This window comes from Vespa mandarinia, chromosome 8, assembly GCF_050613455.1.
Source record: "Vespa mandarinia isolate Hongniang chromosome 8, ASM5061345v1, whole genome shotgun sequence".
NCBI lineage: Eukaryota > Metazoa > Arthropoda > Insecta > Hymenoptera > Vespidae > Vespa > Vespa mandarinia.
The window spans coordinates 3,434,312-3,452,598 of record NC_140817.1 but is presented as its reverse complement, the minus strand read 5'-3'; the positions used below and the strand labels follow the sequence as shown (position 1 = coordinate 3,452,598).

At 27.4% G+C, this 18,287-nt stretch overlaps 4 protein-coding genes across 11 annotated transcripts; 2 read left to right on the top strand and 2 right to left on the bottom strand.

The window, feature by feature from the left end:
• Window positions 1–9: 9 nt before the first annotated feature.
• On the top strand, window positions 10–6,818 carry Ptpmeg (protein tyrosine phosphatase Meg). Of its 3 annotated transcripts, XM_035881949.2 has the most exons (18): window positions 10–231; window positions 353–578; window positions 995–1,206; window positions 1,286–1,414; window positions 1,491–1,539; window positions 1,724–1,891; window positions 1,995–2,115; window positions 2,262–2,349; window positions 2,469–2,621; window positions 2,726–2,958; window positions 3,044–3,214; window positions 3,287–3,464; window positions 3,541–3,708; window positions 3,789–3,964; window positions 4,037–4,236; window positions 4,379–4,722; window positions 4,796–5,080; window positions 5,299–6,817. In XM_035881949.2, the coding sequence occupies exons 3-18, from the start codon at window positions 1,057–1,059 to the stop codon at window positions 5,380–5,382; spliced, it is 2,697 nt and encodes an 898-aa protein (XP_035737842.1). In that variant the 5' UTR covers window positions 10–231; window positions 353–578; window positions 995–1,056; the 3' UTR covers window positions 5,383–6,817. The 3 variants fall into 3 exon arrangements, with proteins under 3 accessions (XP_035737842.1, XP_035737822.1, XP_035737833.1); XM_035881929.2 differs by lacking the exons at window positions 10–231; window positions 353–578 and adding an exon at window positions 797–882 and having other exon boundaries at window positions 5,299–6,818; XM_035881940.2 differs by lacking the exons at window positions 10–231; window positions 353–578 and adding an exon at window positions 797–882 and having other exon boundaries at window positions 1,491–1,533.
• A 350-nt stretch (window positions 6,819–7,168) lies between these two features.
• Window positions 7,169–11,696, bottom strand: LOC118447191 (calpain-7). The gene is made up of 13 exons (XM_035878802.2): window positions 11,553–11,696; window positions 10,901–11,353; window positions 10,641–10,801; window positions 10,361–10,562; window positions 9,949–10,271; window positions 9,717–9,849; window positions 9,444–9,634; window positions 9,059–9,286; window positions 8,683–8,927; window positions 8,388–8,596; window positions 8,090–8,298; window positions 7,761–7,990; window positions 7,169–7,634 (listed from the first exon to the last, which is right to left on the bottom strand). Exons 2-13 carry the CDS (start codon window positions 11,091–11,093, stop codon window positions 7,490–7,492), a joined length of 2,469 nt encoding a protein of 822 aa, XP_035734695.2. The 5' UTR covers window positions 11,094–11,353; window positions 11,553–11,696; the 3' UTR covers window positions 7,169–7,489.
• Pdp (pyruvate dehydrogenase [acetyl-transferring]-phosphatase 1-like protein, mitochondrial) lies at window positions 11,278–14,788 on the top strand. 3 transcript variants are annotated; one of them, XM_085658603.1, is made up of 6 exons: window positions 11,756–12,127; window positions 12,207–12,403; window positions 12,494–12,679; window positions 12,754–12,895; window positions 13,183–13,656; window positions 13,954–14,788. In XM_085658603.1, exons 3-6 carry the CDS (start codon window positions 12,548–12,550, stop codon window positions 14,634–14,636), a joined length of 1,431 nt encoding a protein of 476 aa, XP_085514729.1. In that variant the 5' UTR covers window positions 11,756–12,127; window positions 12,207–12,403; window positions 12,494–12,547; the 3' UTR covers window positions 14,637–14,788. The 3 variants fall into 3 exon arrangements, with proteins under 3 accessions (XP_035734748.1, XP_085514730.1, XP_085514729.1); XM_035878855.2 differs by lacking the exon at window positions 11,756–12,127 and adding an exon at window positions 11,278–11,358 and having other exon boundaries at window positions 12,207–12,679; XM_085658604.1 differs by lacking the exons at window positions 11,756–12,127; window positions 12,207–12,403 and adding an exon at window positions 11,295–11,358.
• Window positions 14,771–18,048, bottom strand: Vps4 (vacuolar protein sorting 4). 4 transcript variants are annotated; one of them, XM_085658605.1, is made up of 8 exons: window positions 17,903–18,034; window positions 17,517–17,779; window positions 17,343–17,404; window positions 17,170–17,281; window positions 16,710–17,086; window positions 16,333–16,600; window positions 15,811–16,253; window positions 14,771–15,728 (listed from the first exon to the last, which is right to left on the bottom strand). In XM_085658605.1, exons 3-8 carry the CDS (start codon window positions 17,364–17,366, stop codon window positions 15,627–15,629), a joined length of 1,326 nt encoding a protein of 441 aa, XP_085514731.1. In that variant the 5' UTR covers window positions 17,367–17,404; window positions 17,517–17,779; window positions 17,903–18,034; the 3' UTR covers window positions 14,771–15,626. The 4 variants fall into 4 exon arrangements, with proteins under 4 accessions (XP_085514731.1, XP_035734763.1, XP_035734772.1 ...); XM_035878870.2 differs by having other exon boundaries at window positions 17,343–17,779; window positions 17,921–18,048; XM_035878879.2 differs by having other exon boundaries at window positions 17,343–17,779.
• Window positions 18,049–18,287: the final 239 nt, after the last annotated feature.

Genomic DNA, 18,287 nt, shown 5'->3' with positions numbered 1-18,287 from the left:
TATCTCTTGATAGTTTTATATCAAGGGTGAAACGTCTCTTTTTACAAAAATAATGTTATAACCTGTTAAGTACAAAACTCTTGAAATAGGTGATTTTATGTAAACTGTTTATGCCAATAATGCGTATATTACTTTAATAATGATAAAATGTAGGAAATATTCATGACAATAATAACCTAATAAATATAATTGTTTCTTTTAATTGTTCATTGATATTATACGAATCAAAGTGTGAGTAAAGTGAAACAAATATTGTGGAATCGTATTTGATTTTCAAACAATTTTCCCAGTGATCGAAATAATCCGTATTGAGTATATTGTGCTACAATAATATTTTTTCTTATTTTTATAGATGATAAGTGATTAATCATAAGAAAAAAGTAGCCTTAAATATAGAAATATGAGAAAAGGGTTAAAAAGGAAAAAAGTTTCAGTCAAAATTCCAATGATTATTAGAAAAAAATTTATGCACCACTGTGGTTCATTCTAGCCCTTATAAATTAAAGACAATTCTTTTATATTGTGCAGTTAATCATATCTAATAAACGGTTTTAAGTGTACCACGGCGTATGATGAATGTAAGTACAAATTTGTATTATTTATTTATTGAATTATTAATAACAAAAATCATATTGTTTGTATAGATTGTAAGTATTGTATATTTAAATTTGTCAAGTTTTATATTTAAATATTTGTACTTTTATTTGAAATAATTTTTAAATTTCTCATTCAAGTATTTTCTTTTTTCCACAAACCTATTTTCGGAATACTATATTCTACATTATTCTGGCACATGGTTGGCATCAATTTGCTTATGTAATCTTGTTGAAATATAAACGTAGAATTTTCATAAATATTCTTCTTTGACTATGTTTAGAGAATGTAATGTACATATTTATGGAACATAATTATTTCTATAAAAAAGAAAAAAAAAATATATATAATTGATGAAAATTATAAAAAATGTTATTGATAAAAATATTTTTTAATATAGGTAGGTGGTATAGCACAAAAGTGGTGTCAAGAAGGTGGCTGACACGTATTCAAATTATTGAAATGATTGAAAGTGTATCCCGTAGAGCACTGAGTGGCTCCAGTGGGAGCTACCATGTTCGTGGTGCTGAATTAGCACGAAATCGTAGATTAAAATCTTTATCCGCAACTGTTATTTTTCTTGATGATTCTCAGCATACATTTCAACTGGATGTAAGTTCATTATTTTTCTATTATTTTTATAATTCGAAAATTTACAAAACATTAGATTATTAAGATTAATAATTTGTAGAAGAGGGCAAAAGGACAAACTTTATTAGATTTGGTATTCCATCACTTAGAACTTGTGGAGAAAGATTATTTTGGCCTACAATATTCAGAAAATGGTACTACAACAACAACAACCACACCTGATACGATGGTAAATTTTTAAATATCTTTTTGACAAACATGTATCATAAATATTCTACTTCAGATATTATTTCTTATTATTGTAGAGATGGTTAGACCCTACAAAACCAATGAAGAAGCAGATAAGAAGTAAGGGTAAAGATCATAATTCTATACTTAACATTTGATTATAGTAATATGTTTTGTTTGATGATAATTTTTACATCACGTTATACATTAACAAAATTACTGACACATGAAGTTATTAATATTAATAAATTATACGTAAACTGAAAGAAGTATGAATTATATAGAAACTGAAAACAGTTATGTATTTTAGGTGGACAATTTTTTTTTAGAGTAAAATTTTATGTATCAGATCCTAGTAAACTGCAAGAAGAATATACTAGATATCAATTTTATTTACAAATACGGAAAGATATTCTTCTAGGAAAATTACAAGTACCACCAAGTACTGCTTGTCTTATAGCAAGTTATACTGTTCAATGTAAGTATATTTGGTTTCTTTACAATAAATCTACTTTGATGTATATTCAAATAAGCAAATAAAAAAAGTAACATTAAAATATTATTTTTAATGCAACTTGCAGCAGAATTAGGCGATTATCATCCAGATGAACATGGACCTGGATATCTTTCACATTTACAATTAATACCAGGGCAAACAGAAGAAATGGAGAAAAAAATAGCGGAATTACATAAACTTCATAAGTACATAAATGATTAATTATTTTCTTTTCTTTCTTTTTTTTTATGTACGTTTATATCATCAAATATTTAATTAATTTGAGAAATAATTGATTTTATAAAAATACCTATTTTGTTATTTCTGTTTTATATGCAATTTTTATTTGCAGAGGTCAGCTACCAGCTGATGCAGAATTTAATTTTTTGGATCATGCTAAACGGCTTGATATGTATGGAGTAGAATTACATAAAGCAAGGGTTGGTGTAACTTATTAGTATATATTCTATAATCATATATAAATATCTCTAATAATAATAATAATAATAATTTAATGATCTAATCTAATGATAATAATATAATGATTATATTTTTTCAGGATTCAACAAATAAAGAAATACAACTAGGTGTTACGTCAATAGGATTAGTAGTATTCCAAAATGGCATAAAAATTAATGTATTCTCATGGTCTAAAATTGTAAAAATTTCTTTCAAACGTAAACAATTTTTTATTCAACTTAGAAGAGAACAGGTATATCTCAAAAATTTCTACAAACGGGATTTAATGTGAATAATTATTATTACTTTATATATTAAGTATTAAATATGTAATAAAATATGTTATTTTATTTACAGTCGGAAAACTATGATACTTTATTAGGTTTCAATATGCAGACTTATCGTAGTTCTAAAAATTTATGGAAAGCTTGTGTCGAACATCATACATTCTTTAGACTTCACAGTCCAAAATTACGACCAAGGCGGTTTCCACTTACATTAAGTAGTAGATTTACTTATTCAGGACGTACAGAATTTCAAACTGTTGAAGATGGAAAACATCGAGCACGAGTTGAAAGAACATTTATTAGGTAATACATATAAAACAATTAATACAAATCGTAATCATCTTAATTATACTTAAAACTAAGATATATTTTTTTAACCATTCTATAGATCACCAAGTAAACGTTTGGTACATGGGGTTACAACAGCTCCTATTATTGAAGATAAAGGGAAAGTTATAATACCTCCTGGTAGGCCGCCTCGTCCTTATGATAATAAGGTCCAATCTCTAGGTGCTCGTGAACCTCGACAAGCATGGGGTGAAGGGAACCAAAGTGATGAGTTAGAAATGCTTTTTCTCTTTTTTTATTTTATTTTCTTATTTTTTTTATTATAATTTATCTTAATTTACAGTGAAGGTGGTTTTTTGTCTCTTCGAGAGGATTTAACAGGAACTCATACACAGAATAATGCATTTTCTCCAATGTTAGGATCTCGAGTACTTAGTTATGCAGATGATGATACAATTATTGAAAAAAATATTTATGATCTTCCTGACTACAGTGAACCAACAAGTTCGCCACCTCCACAGGTGAATAAATTAGATAAAGAATTATATTGAATATATTCAATCAAATTTGGTGATAAAGCAAATGTAACAATTATAGATATTGGAGGATGGATTGGTTACAATAACATTGACACCCGACGAACAAGGTCGTTTCGGATTTAACGTAAAGGGTGGATTAGACCTTGATATGCCTATTTTAGTATCTCGAGTTGCACCAAATACGCCTGCTGATCGTTGTTATCCCAAGTTGAATGAAGGAGATCAAGTTAAAATTCATAATAACAATTTTTTTTATCAAATATTATCGTATTGATAAATAATTTATTTAATGAATATTGTGTCTAGGTTGTTTTTATTAATGGCATTGACGTAAACGGCTTACTACACGAACATGTTGTTAATTTGATTCGTCAGTCACGTGACTCTGGAACAGGAGAACTTACATTAACAGTTAGACCCAATGCATTGTATAACGCATTAGCTGGAACCGATGAAACATCTGAAGAAGAACCTCCTTACAGGTATCCAATATATGCATTAACTAATCTTAATTACTATTTTCAATTAAATTTGTTTTCGTTATATTTTATAAGGTATGTACCTGATGCACCACATGCAGCCGTTGGTTCTGATGCACTAGCACAATCGATGTTGCTTCTTGCCGATGGTCTGGCTAGTGGAGCCTTAATTGCACAATATGAACAGTTATATAGAAAAAATCCTGAATTGACTTCTCTCGAATCTAAAAAACCAGAAAATCAGAACAAAAATCGTTATCGCGACATTTCACCATGTATGTATGACGGATGCAAGATATATTAATCGATATTAAAATGTTTCTTTGTTTGTATGTGCATTACCTTATATAAAACATTATAATTATTGTATGTAAACGTTGTGATAAATGATCAAGACTATGTGATTATACCTCATAGATGATGTTACGAGAGTCATTTTAATGGGATCGGCAAATGGCGATTACATCAATGCTAATTATGTAAATATGGAAATACCAGGATCAGGTATTATTAACAGATATATCGCTACACAAGGGCCTTTGTCAACCACCGTTGCAGATTTCTGGCAAATGGTTTTAGAAGCTGGTAGTACTCTCGTTGTAATGCTAACAACTTTAGTTGAACGAGGTCGAGCAAAATGTCATCAATATTGGCCTGCTTTGAATGAAACTCTTAGTTTTAGAAATCTCACACTTAAATGTACGGTGGAAAATGTAGAAGATACATTCATTTTTCGTGAATTTATACTTAGAGACATTAATGTAAGTAAAGTCTTCATTATTTTTTTTAGGAGGAAAAAATTCAGAAATTATTATATTGTTTTGTAATTTGCAGACTGGAGAAGAAAGAGATATAACACATATGCAATATTGCAGCTGGCCAGATCATGGTGTACCCAGTGATTGGAAACAATTTACTACATTTACAGAAAAAGTTAGAGCAGCACGTACAGGCATAGTAGAACCAGCTGTTGTACATTGTTCTGCTGGAATAGGCAGAACAGGAGTTTTAGTATTAATGGAAACTGCATTATGCCTTATCGAAGCCAATCAACCAGTGTATCCATTGGATATTGTACGTTCTATGCGCGATCAAAGAGCAATGATGATCCAGAATGCTGTAAGTTATGTATATATATATATACATGTATATATATATATATATATATATTTTGTTATATTACTTACATATATTTTGTATTTAACATTGAAACATGGAAACATTTTATTTGTTAAGAAACATTTTTATTGTTTTAGTATTATTGTAAAAATAATATTATTATCATTTGCACCTATAGGTGCAATGATATTTCATAGTATTGCTATTATTGATTGCAGAGTCAATATAGATTTGTATGTGAAGCAGTTCACAAAGCTTACAACGAGGGTATAGCTAAACCACTACCAGAATTCAGTAGATGAAGACAGAGATATAAACATATTTTAATTGTTTACTCTTAAATACCTTAGTAAAGTTACACAATCTTTAATCTTGATATAACAAATTTGTTCTTTTCCAGTAAAAATTTAACTAATACAAAAATCATTGAGGTTAAGTTTTCGGTGCATTATATACATATATACGCAACATGCGTAGATACATGTCACTTTTGAAAATTTTAACATAATATACAATAGATGGTTTATATACAATTTTATAATTATTCGAATATTAAATGAGAAAAATTATTATAACTATAGAAAAGATCTTTTGGAACTAATTACCATTATATGCCTCATATAAAAAGAAAATATTTAAATTAATAAATTATTGCAGTATAAAAACAAAAAGAAAATCATTAGAAAATTTATAACTGCTTTTTCTAACAAAAAAATATTCAGAAATATAATTTGTAGGTTGCATACAATGAAGTATGCATATATTTTCTGCGATAATATTACAATTGTATATGTAATCTCATTAATACAGTAAAACATATATTTTGGATAAATTAAGCCAAAATATTTTAAAACCATTAGATAAGTCATTCTAATCTTAATTTGAATATAAAATTTGTCATATTATTATATAATAACATTAAAATACTATATAAGTATAATATAAGGATTGAAAATTGTAGTAACTGTACATCAGTACTGAAGATTTTGAAAAACGTCCAACAGTTCAAAGTTTAATTATATTTGTCTAACGTAATAATGCAATATTTATAAAATAATTCAAACATGTCCAAACTTGTAATTTATATATTTCCATATACAAAACATTAGAGAGTTTAAGAAAAACTCATGTGCTATTACTTCATTATAATAGTTTTGGAAGTACACTTATTATATATGATAACTATTTATCTTCAGTATATGAGAAACTTTTACATCCACTAAAACCATAACTGAATCAAAAATCCAAAATACACTGCATATCATGTTTACAACAGCAAAAAAAAAACAAAAAAATTACATGAAGGTAAATAAGATAATGTCATTTTTTTAACCCACACAATAGTGCCTTCTGTGTATGCACTGAAAACTTATGGAAAAACAACATATATATCCATCCATTTTAATATATAGTCAAATTTCCATTGATTATACTTTTTTTTTAACAATCATAACATTTCTGTTATTTGGTACAATCATGTTAATCATTCAATGTATATTTTTGTATAATTATTTATATTCTTTTGTAACTTATATTTTTCAATAATCATGTAAATATACATTACATCTCAACATATTATTTAATAATATGATATATCCAAGCTATGTTAATAAAATAACAAAAACATTGCAATAAAATAAATAGGAATATTAACATTGATTTTTATAAACATGTGATAAAAATATATTTAATTCAATAACACAGTATCACGTATAAAATAATTATAAATTTTGCATATGAAAATAAAATGAAACAATTTACCAGGCAAAAAAAGAATTTTACTGCGCATTAACATTGATATTGCTAAACTGTATGAACTTATGAAATGTAGTATTTTGTATTGTATTATAGAGTAATAGAGTTGATTTTACTAGAGAAATAAAATGTCTTACAATTTTTAATTACAATTTTCATTAAAAAATACCTTTCTACATAAATTTGCTCACTGACAAATTGATATTACCCTAATGTATATATTATACGACTATAATTATAGGTCTAGTAAGGATTATAAAATTTAGATATTATATTTCACAACAATATGTAAGATTTATTAGTAAACATAAATATATAAAATAATTTTTTTTCATATATAATTCAAGTGCCATGATTTCTAAATATCAAAATATAGATATTGATAATCTATTCTTATTTTTGTTTGTACTTTGAATTATAAAATAGAAGTATTTTGCAACACACTATTTCTTCTTTCTTCTGTTTTTTCTTTATTTTATTTTTTTATAATAATAGATGAAATGCAAGCAGATAAGTCCAATAAAATCGTGCAATAAAATTATTACCTATATAAGCTTTTGTATGATTGAAATATCACTTGCATCTATTAATAGATAATGTTGAATAAACAGAATGAAATCCATTTTTCAACAAAGATATTTCTACAATGACTAATTACTGAATTCGACGAAGAAATAAACTGCAAGATGATTTACATATCAAAAAGAATGGGCCTTCTTGTCCTGGCAGATACGTAGATGGAATAATATGATACATTCCAGCTGGTACTCTTTCTAATTCTAAATAAACAAATCCTGGCCTAAAATGAAATATATTTTAATACTTCCCGGAAATAACAGAAAAACTTAAAATTCTATATAGTATTGACTATTCTTTCGGAATGATAATGTGGAAAATAATATCACTTTTTGTTTAGTATACTAACCGAAATGAACCAGAATTTTTTGATTTGAACACCTCTGCATTTGGATTATTAATAGTTACCATAACAATGTCAAAACCTATTTGATACTCTTTAGGTCCTTTTAAAATAATTAATACATAATTATTATCTCCAGTACTTTCTAGATCAAGTTGATAATATGGATTATTAGGATAAGTTGTGTGATTGGAACATCCTCCTGCAGAAATCCCTTTCCACTGACCATCTGTAATCTAAGATATTTACTTCTCTATGATATTATATATATATACAGGTAAAATTGTGATCTTTGCTATATAAAAATAATGTTTTCGAAATAAATTATAATTTACCTCCTTTTCATATTTATATAACTGAGGTATTTGCCATAATTTGAAAGGACATGTTGCATATGCACGTAAAGTGTAATATATCGTATGTGTTTTTTCATATTGTGATATAACTAAAGTGTATCGTGTATCGCTGTTATTTTCTAATTTTATTTTACAAAGATAATGTGGACTATTTATCCTTACTCCGTGAATATATGGTGGTGGATCATCTAAAAAAATTTATAACATGTTAATATTATAATACATATTATACCATAACATAAATACATTTTCCGTGTTTCTTAATTATCTTATTCACCTGGGTAATATACTCTTTTACCGTCATTCCGGTATATTAATACTGTGATATATTCTTTATTTTCTCGAAAATCAGCTATATCAGTAATATGTCTTGTCAAGAGAATCCATATTGCTCCTGTCGTATTACTTTGCACTTCAAGTAAAAATTGTGGATTATCGCCTATATTATACACATCTTTTACAGGTCCAATTCCTGCATTCCACATTCTGTAGAAAAAAAGAATTATTATAAGATTTTATTTTACTATGTTAAAAACATTACAAAAAAATAATTGTATTTAGATTAAACTCACTGATGAATGCAGTAAGTATATTTAAATAAGCCAGGATTCCAGTTGATAAGAAAGACAACAAAAAACTGACATATACTGTCATAATCAATCCAAAAAACTCCATTATCCAATTGTGATGCAGAATCTGGATCATAATTCAATATTTCTCTTAATTCACGAGTCCAATGCATTGTATCCAATTCTGAGTAATTTCCTTTCCACCTCAAATACGACCATGGATTTTTCAATTGAAAAAGTCTAACTCCCTGAACAAGATGATTATTATGCCAATAATACATGTAAATTTCTAATAAGCTAATTTTTAAATATAAAACATTTTTATATTTATATAATGTACATATTAAAATCTATATAAATAAATTAAAATAAGACTTACATTTATTTCTCTAACATCTAATACTGCATAGGCATGAGTAGAGACAAGACCTGCTCTTTCTGCTTCAATATCTGACATTTGTCCTGTACCAACTGTGACAAGCATGTCACCTTTATGCAATCTTAATCTTAGAGTTTCAAAGAAACCATCTTTATTAAAATCTGGATCATCTGGTTTTATAGCATATCTCTCAGGTATCCAACCAGTTAAAGCATGTAAGTCTATATTCTATAAAATATTGTATTTTTTATATTTTATAAACGAAATGTATATATATATTTAATATTATTTATGCAAAACCAACAAATATATCCTAAGTATTATATCACTGTTATTTTCAATATGTTATATTCAATCACTTTAAGCAAAAGAAAGAAAAACTTACACTGCCAGATCCAGGAAAATCATAACCACCCATTACTTTCATATATGCTTTCTCTAATAAAGAAACCCATAGCTCACCGCGATTGTTAGAATATGAGCAAAGTAATTGATTGTGTCGATTTACAGGTAACAAATCATCTATTATTACTTTGCGAGGAATGCCATTGATGTGTAATTTTACCATGTATTTTCCTAATATAAAACCATTGTTTTTTTCCATTTTTTTCCATAAAAAATGACAAATGTATAAAAATCATCATAAATAATTTCTTACCAAACGGATTGTACACTGGTTCATTATTCCTATTTTTTGGATAAATAATAGATGTAATAAGCCTACGACCAAATCTCTTTTCATATTGCGCACTTACAGCAAGAGAAGCTACAAATGAACAATCTGATATGACCTAAAATATAAGCAAATAATCATCATGATTATCATATTTTTATATAATAAAAATTATGGTTAGATAATTGTATATATTAATATAATTAATATAACTGACAGTTTGTTTAATGCTATAATAGTCAACATAATGTCCCATCAACATCTTAGGTTCAGAAAATAATTCTTCAGGTCGGCACCATCTTGCAAAAGTTGTTTTCTGTTTAGGAGCTAATGCCAATAATCCATCTTTATCAGTAAATGGTATAGCATATTGAAATCTCTCCAATAAATCAACATCCATAAAAGGTACAAATTCTTTATCATTTATATGAGAACTATGAAGTAAAACTTTTTTTTCTTCTTCCGTATAAGAGGTACTACCACTTGCTATTTTAAGATGTGCACTACTTCCACGGTGCAGTGAAGGTTTTGTTTGATGTCCTAAAAATTTATCTTGTAAATACTAAACGTTACATTGTTCAATAGGCATGTTTCATATAAATTTTTTTTATATATCACAATATAATTACTTGCATTTGTAGTAGAAGACTTTAATGATGAAACTGTATCTGAAGGATCATCATTAGGAACAGGTTGTAAATTTTGAAGTGATTTAATAATATCATCTAAATCATCAGCTTCTTTTTTAATGCCTTTTAAAGATTCTGCTCTCTCAAGAGCAAGTCGAATTAAATTATTTAACTTTATTTTTATTTCAGAAGTAGTTATTTTCTACAATGTATATAACAGATACAAATACACTTGTGTAGAGTTATATTTTGTTAGAAAATATAATTAATATATACTTACTACACTAAGACCCAATTCAGCAGCATCTGTGTATAATTTCAAAGCAATATCTTTAAGACCTGCTTCATCAGCATCAAGTGCTTGACTTATCAAAAATTCACATCTGTGAAGATCAGACTTTTGTTGACTAATAGCACCATGTGATTCATCTTCCTCATTAACTATAAGTTTAATAGTTTAAAATTAATCACTATTTAATATCTTTGCTATTTAATAATTGAAATATAAATCATCATCTCTATTTGTAACAATATATTTACTTAATTGTTGAATCGCAGCTATTCTTTCTCGATAATCTGTAATTTTCTGATCATATGCAGCATCTAAGGATAATCCATCAAGAGATTTTACTGTTACTTTGTAGTAATATAGGGCTTGTTTATATTCTCCATTTCTATCAAATTGCACAGCTTTCTGAGCAGCAATCAATGCGCTTTCTGGTATATTAGCCATTTCCTTATTTATTATTATAATGTGTAATCTCTATAACTATTTGATATAAAACTGACAGATAAGACTGGCAATTCTGTTCAGTTCTTTAATAATTACAAATAGCTAATGCTTTTGTTTAGGTTATACATGTTATATCTATAGATATCATATATGTATAATATATACATGTATAAAATATTTACATAGTCATTGTAAAAATATTTTCGTGATATTTAAGGGCACAGAGTCTTCTACTTGAAATTAACAGAAATAATATATATCTGAAGTACAAAATATCATTATTATTGTTGTGAATTATTATTTAAAACATATAAATATAAATAAATAATTAATAATCATTAATTTTATTTGATCAAAAGAGTGGTATCTACGATATAGGTTATCTTTAGATATCCTCTTTGAACTGTTTTTAATGTTACTGTCTACGTTAAATATAGTGATAGTTATATATACATTTACCAAAGTATTCTTTAAAATACATTTATAAGATGTTATTAAAATAAATTCAATTTTATTTCTTTTTGTTTGTGTCGTACATAAGATTAGGTAAACAGAGTATCATTTTCCTTGTCTCGCTTTTAGTATTACTGATTATTTGAACTATAAAAAGTATATATATATACATATATTTATATTTTGATAATTATAATTTTATTATTATTTTTCATGTAAATTTATCATCATATCATTGGAGAATTTTTTTTTTTCGAAAAATTTAGTATTTCTCATTATTTTTTGAAAATTTCCAAAATATAATTCGTAAAAATCTAATTTCCCACGAAAAGCATTTACTCAAACGTAACAAAAAAAATGAACTGCGCCATCACTGCCCTGTGTTTTATTGTATATTGTTATGTGTTAACTACAGAAACATAATATTATTATAGACATTTAAGAATGATATTAATTATTTTGAAACTATTGGCACTCTAATAGTTGTACATAACGTAACAAACTTTAAATGTGCCATTAATAGTTCCCTGACCGTATTTTACTCTACACATAACCACATGTTATTGAATGTGTAACCACATGTAACTGCTTGCTATTACTTAATTTAAAATATCATAATACTTTACAATTTTTGTCATCTTTTGAATCCTTTTTGAACAGATCCTGTATTATATATCAGCAATTATCTGAAATTCGAACGACATATTATAGATCTTGAATAAACATAAATTATATTGAATAGTTATTCAAGAAGAATGTACAAAAATTGATTTTATCCAAGGAAATATTTATATTTTTGTGTGCAATCCAGCATACAAATCTATATCATTTTTGCAGCAAGTAATGTGTTTCGGATAGTACGGATTTTTATTCTTTTTATAATTTCAAAAAACAAATTGTTATAATCATTAAAATCAATAAAATTACAAAATGTGTTGGAAGAGTAGAGGTCAAACAGAAGCAACAGAGTAAGAGCCATTGTACCAATATTTGACGATAGGATGGTTTTGCAGAAAGGTACTGGACGTTTTTTAAAAGGTTTTAGTAATGCAACGGTTAGACGATGTAACTGTAGTAATAGCAACATTCAACATCGACTGTATGCTACAGTATCAAGACTTACACCTCAAGAGGTAATGAGTAATTTATTTTTATTTTTGTATATAAAATAAATTTACAGGAAAAATATAAATATTTTCTGATATAGGTTACTGCTGTCTTACAAGCCAATGAATTTACCAAAGAATTTACTGGTTCATCTTCTGTGAAGTATTACGATTCTAATCAGTTAGCATCCAATAATCCTATTGAAGACACACGATCTGAAGGACAATGTTTACTAACGAAAGGTAACATAGTATATATATAACAAATTTTTAATTCATAAGATATATATATTACTATATTATTATAATTAAGTTTACTTTTAACCATAAGTTAAATTTGACTGCATGTAGAATATATTTATACATTATAATAACATACATAAAAAAGATCATGTATAATCGGACAAATATATGTTCATTTTGCATATGATATTCTTTCTTTTTATTTTTTTCTTTACATTCATTACCTAACATTGCTATGTGTTAATAGACATTAAATCATTATTTTATATTTAATTATCCTTTCATAGGTTTGTTATTGGGAGTATTTGATGGTCATGGCGGTGGTGCCTGTGCACAAGTAATATCAAAACGACTGTTCCATTATATATCTGCATGTTTACTTCCTCCTAAGCTATTGAGGCAATATTTGGATTCTATTAATTCCAATAAGGAATTAGAACTACTAGAAACTTTCAATGATAAAGTAGAATTAGTTTCTGAAATAAAAGATCTTTATCGAGACAGCTTTTTAACATTTTTGAAGGATCTACAAAATGGATCTACAAAAGAGTTTCAAATGGAAGCAGCATTGGAGAATGCATTTATCAGATTAGATAATGATTTATCTAATGAAGCTTTATTAAAATTACATAATAAAGATGCGGCAAGAACATTAGCAGTTGCTATGTCGGGAGCTGTAGCAGCTGTAGCACATATAGATGGTCCACATTTGCATGTAGCTGGTGTAGGAGATTGTCAAGCAGTGCTTGGTGTACTTTCAGGTATAAAATTTATCTTTTTGTTCTTTACTTCATTATTAAACAATAAAATTAGTATATACAAGATAGTAGACAATATTATATATTTATCTGCAGGCTTTATATATATACTTGAATGAATGTTATATGACTCAATATGAAAGTGATAATATAAAAATTAAATTCTATTAAAAATAATTTAAAAGCCACCAGAGTGTGTATGTGTCCTTATAAAGACATGATATGCTGAAGCTTATATCCAAATGTGCAAAATTTACTTTATTACAAAAAGTTTGTGAATTTTCGTGAATATTTTTACAGAAAATGATGTGTGGTCAGCAAAAATGATGACTACAGAACACAATACTGATAATCGAGCGGAAGTTGAAAGGATTTTGTCAGAACATCCACCCCAAGAAAAATCTACTGTAATAAAAATGGAACGACTACTTGGGCAGTTAGCACCTCTTCGTTGTCTTGGTGATTTTCAATATAAATGGAATAAAATGATTATGAAACAAGTAGTAGTACCAATCTTTGGCGAAAATGCAATACCACCAAATTATCATACACCACCATACTTAATAGCAAAACCTGAAGTAAAGTATCATAGGTTGACACCTAGAGACAAGTTTCTCATAATAGCGAGCGATGGATTGTGGGATTTAATATCACCTTTACAAGCTGTACGTTTAGTAGGAGAACATATAAGCGGAAAAGTTACGTTAAATCCATTAAGATTACCTCGAAAAAACATGAAGTTATCCGATATAAATGAAATGTTACTACAGCGTAAAGAGGGCTTAAAAAAGAAACCTCTTGATAGTAATGCGGCAACGCACTTATTGAGAAATGCTCTTGGTGGTACAGATTTTGGTATAGATCACGGGAAATTATCGCAGTTACTAACATTGCCAAGTAAAGTGGTACGAATATTTCGTGATGATATAACAATAACTGTCGTTTATATGGACTCAGAGTTTTTAAGGCATTGCCCTCCGTGATTACAAAAATGTACCTTGTTACTTTTTTACAAGTTACAGAAAAACTTTAATCCACTGTAAATTCTCCCTTTATTACAATGTATAGATTGTTATTTATTTCAATAACAATAAACATGATTTACACGGGAATAGTGTTCTGATTACCAATCGTTTATATTTTTATTTGTTTACATACTTATGCATTTGTGTTTTAACTTGTGACATTTCTTCATTGAAATTTATCCTGATCATACTTAAAATAGTTAGTAATTAAATCTATCTGCACGCATTATAATATATTCTATTAAGTAAACGCAGAATTTTAGTGGATAGTTTACAGAGCAAAGTTCATTAAAAAATAAGACAAGTAAATTACAGATATTTCAAATTTATCATATTGTATGTTGCATTTGTAAAAATATATCTATTATAAGATGCTTATTTAAAAAAAAAATAAAAAAAAATAAAAAAAAAAAACATTTGACCAAATAAAGCATTCGATTTATATATTAATGATATAGCGATTACTTTCTTGTTACTTTTTATAAGTATATAAATGAAATAAGAAGAGTAAAATAAGTTTAGTATTTTATACTTGATTTGTTAGATATAACAATAACTTTTACAAAGTAGAATATTATATATTTCGATCATACTGAAAATTTACTTTTTTGTTTTGCATATTAGAATGAACAATAATCTACAATTCTTATAGATAAAATTTAATAATTATTTATGTCAAAATATAATTCATTTTGCATGTTATATACTAGTGCATAATAATAAGAAATTTTAGTAAATATTATAGATTGGTAGCCTATAGTGAATTAATCATTTTTCTATAATAAGATAGAACAGATGAAAGATAAAGGAGTATGCACTTCTTCTTAGATATCTTTATACAAACACTGTTAAGTATAATTGCTTCTCAAAGATTAACAAGGCAAGCACGTATAACTGAGAGTATGCTTTTATAAAGAATTAATTTACATCATAAAAAGTATCCAAGGATCAACCTTCTTGTCCAAAATCTTCTTTAAACTTTTCCAGTTTTGCCATATCATCTTCATTTACTGTTGGACGTGTCGTTGCTAAAGATTTTTGCATATCTCTCTGTAAGTATCATAGATGAATAATATTAAATATATAGATACTGTCTAAAGAAATTTTTCATAAAAACTAATTATATACATACCATGGTTACAGGAGGAATAAATAATTTATCACCATCTACCTCCATCCAACTCATTTCAATAGCATCTGCATCTCCAGGAGAACATGGTGTAAGTAAATCATTTACTACAACGGATGGATCCTTTGGAGATGGCCCTCTTACTTTTTTGAAGTGAGTAGCTGTTTGAACTTGTCTCACAGGTTGCATAAGAGAATCCCTGACAATGATACTTATATCTGCTCCTGAATAACCCTCTGTGGCAGCTGCTAATTTTTTGAAATCATCATCTGATAAACAATGTGCTGTAGTTCCTAGATGAAGTTTAAACATAACAGCACGTGCTTGCTCTTCAGGTAATGGAATGTAAATTCTCTTTTCAAATCTCCTTCTAATAGCAGAGTCTAATACCCAAGGTATATTAGTTGCGCCCAAAACTAATATACCATCATTATCTGAACCCACTCCTACAGAGAACACATGAATTTAGAAATCTGTACCAAGTCATAAATTATATTATAACATTTCAAGAACTTTTTTATGTACCTTGCATTTGGACTAAAAATTCAGTCTTAATTCTTCGTGCTGATTCAGATTCATTATCAGAGCGAGATGAACAAAGTGAATCTATTTCATCAATGAATATAATACTTGGTTTATGTTGACGTGCTAAATCAAATAAATTCTTCACAAGTTTTTCAGATTCACCTAGCCACTTGCTTACCAAATCCGAAGATGAAACAGAGAAAAATGTAGAATTGTTAGCCTCTGTTGCCACTGCCTTTGCTAAGTATGATTTACCTGTACCTGGAGGCTGCATTAAACAATATATATTGTTAATAACATAATGATCTATTGTAAATATATAATATTATCATGTATAGCCCATAATCTTAAATTATATATATGTTGAATAAACTTACCCCAAAAAGTAATATACCTTTCCAAGGTATACGTTTTCCGGTAAACAAATGTGGAAATCGTATTGGCAAGATAACAGCTTCTTTCAAAGCCTCTTTAGCTCCATCAAGACCAGCAACGTCGTTCCATTTGATATCTGGTTTCTCTATAATAATTGCTCCTTCTAATTTGGTTTGAAGTTTTTTCTTTTCAGGATCACTGTCAGTGTCACTATCTCCACTATCACTTTTCTTATCTTCTGTCTTTGCATTATCTTCACCTGCTTTTACCGGTTTCTTTTTACTTTTTTTCAAATATGCTTTCAATGTTTCTGCTCTTTCAAGATACTGCAAACATCTTGATCTTATACTTTCTTTAGCTCTATCACCTTGTGCTTCATCTAGAAAATATTTCGTTGTTATAATATTAATAAACAAATTATTTCGCACAAGATAGCAAAATATATTCTTAGAAAATGAATACATTTGATAGAATGAAGAAAATACTCCACAGCATGTTCGTATAGTCTAAGAGCTTCTTCATAATTTTTCTTACGATCTTCTTCTGTTGCTTTTGTTACTAACTCAATAGCTTTCTACAAATATTGCAATAATATCAATATTTAAGCTCTGTTTAATTTCACATTATTATCTTACCGCCAATATAGTTCCTGAAGCCATAATGATAAAGGATGGATTTTTTTCTAACCTTTACTTTGCTATACAGTAAAAGAAATATTAATCTTATTCCTTGATTACAAAAAACTGTTAATGTCGTTCCAATCAAACAACGAAAAGAATTAGAATACAGATAAAATAAATAGCACACACTTTTCTACATGTGCACTAACATAATTTACTATATCATAGATCGTTTCAAGATCTTCTGTCAATCATCAACCTTCAAAATTCAGTTGTCCAACGTCACCGAATGTCATACTTCATGTGTATATAGACGCATAAATTTGAGATCGCGATCGCAGTATAATATTGAAGAAGTTACGATTATGAAATTACTTGAAACTTAATATATTTCTTTTTATGATCTCTAAATCGATGTACTCACTAATAGAATAACAACATATACCTAGAATCTGGAATAAAAATCGAGTTGATATATGTGCATATAAAAAAATTAATATATGTGTATGTGTGTGTGTGTGTGTGTGTGTGTGTGTATATTGAACTGTTAATGCGATAATACAACAATTAATTACGTAGATAAAAATAAGTACTTCTGATAACTTCAAAAATATTAACTTCTACAAATATAACAGTTAAGTTCGTTCATCGATGAGAGAATAAGGATATTCTTAGAATTGCGATTAGTAACATTTCAGGGATATTTTGTTTTGAGCTACCAGTCTGACTAGATTTCTGCAATATCCATAGAGCTTAGTTTCATGATAATACCGTATGAATCTTATATAAATAAAAAAACATTTTTCCTGTTGACTATAAAATTATAATTTTCAACATAATCATGATATATACTTATATATATAGATACATGTATCTTTTTAAGTATATACACCTTAGAAAATTGAAAAATTATGGCATATATTCATGAGATTTTGATTGGCTAACTATAAATATAAATAC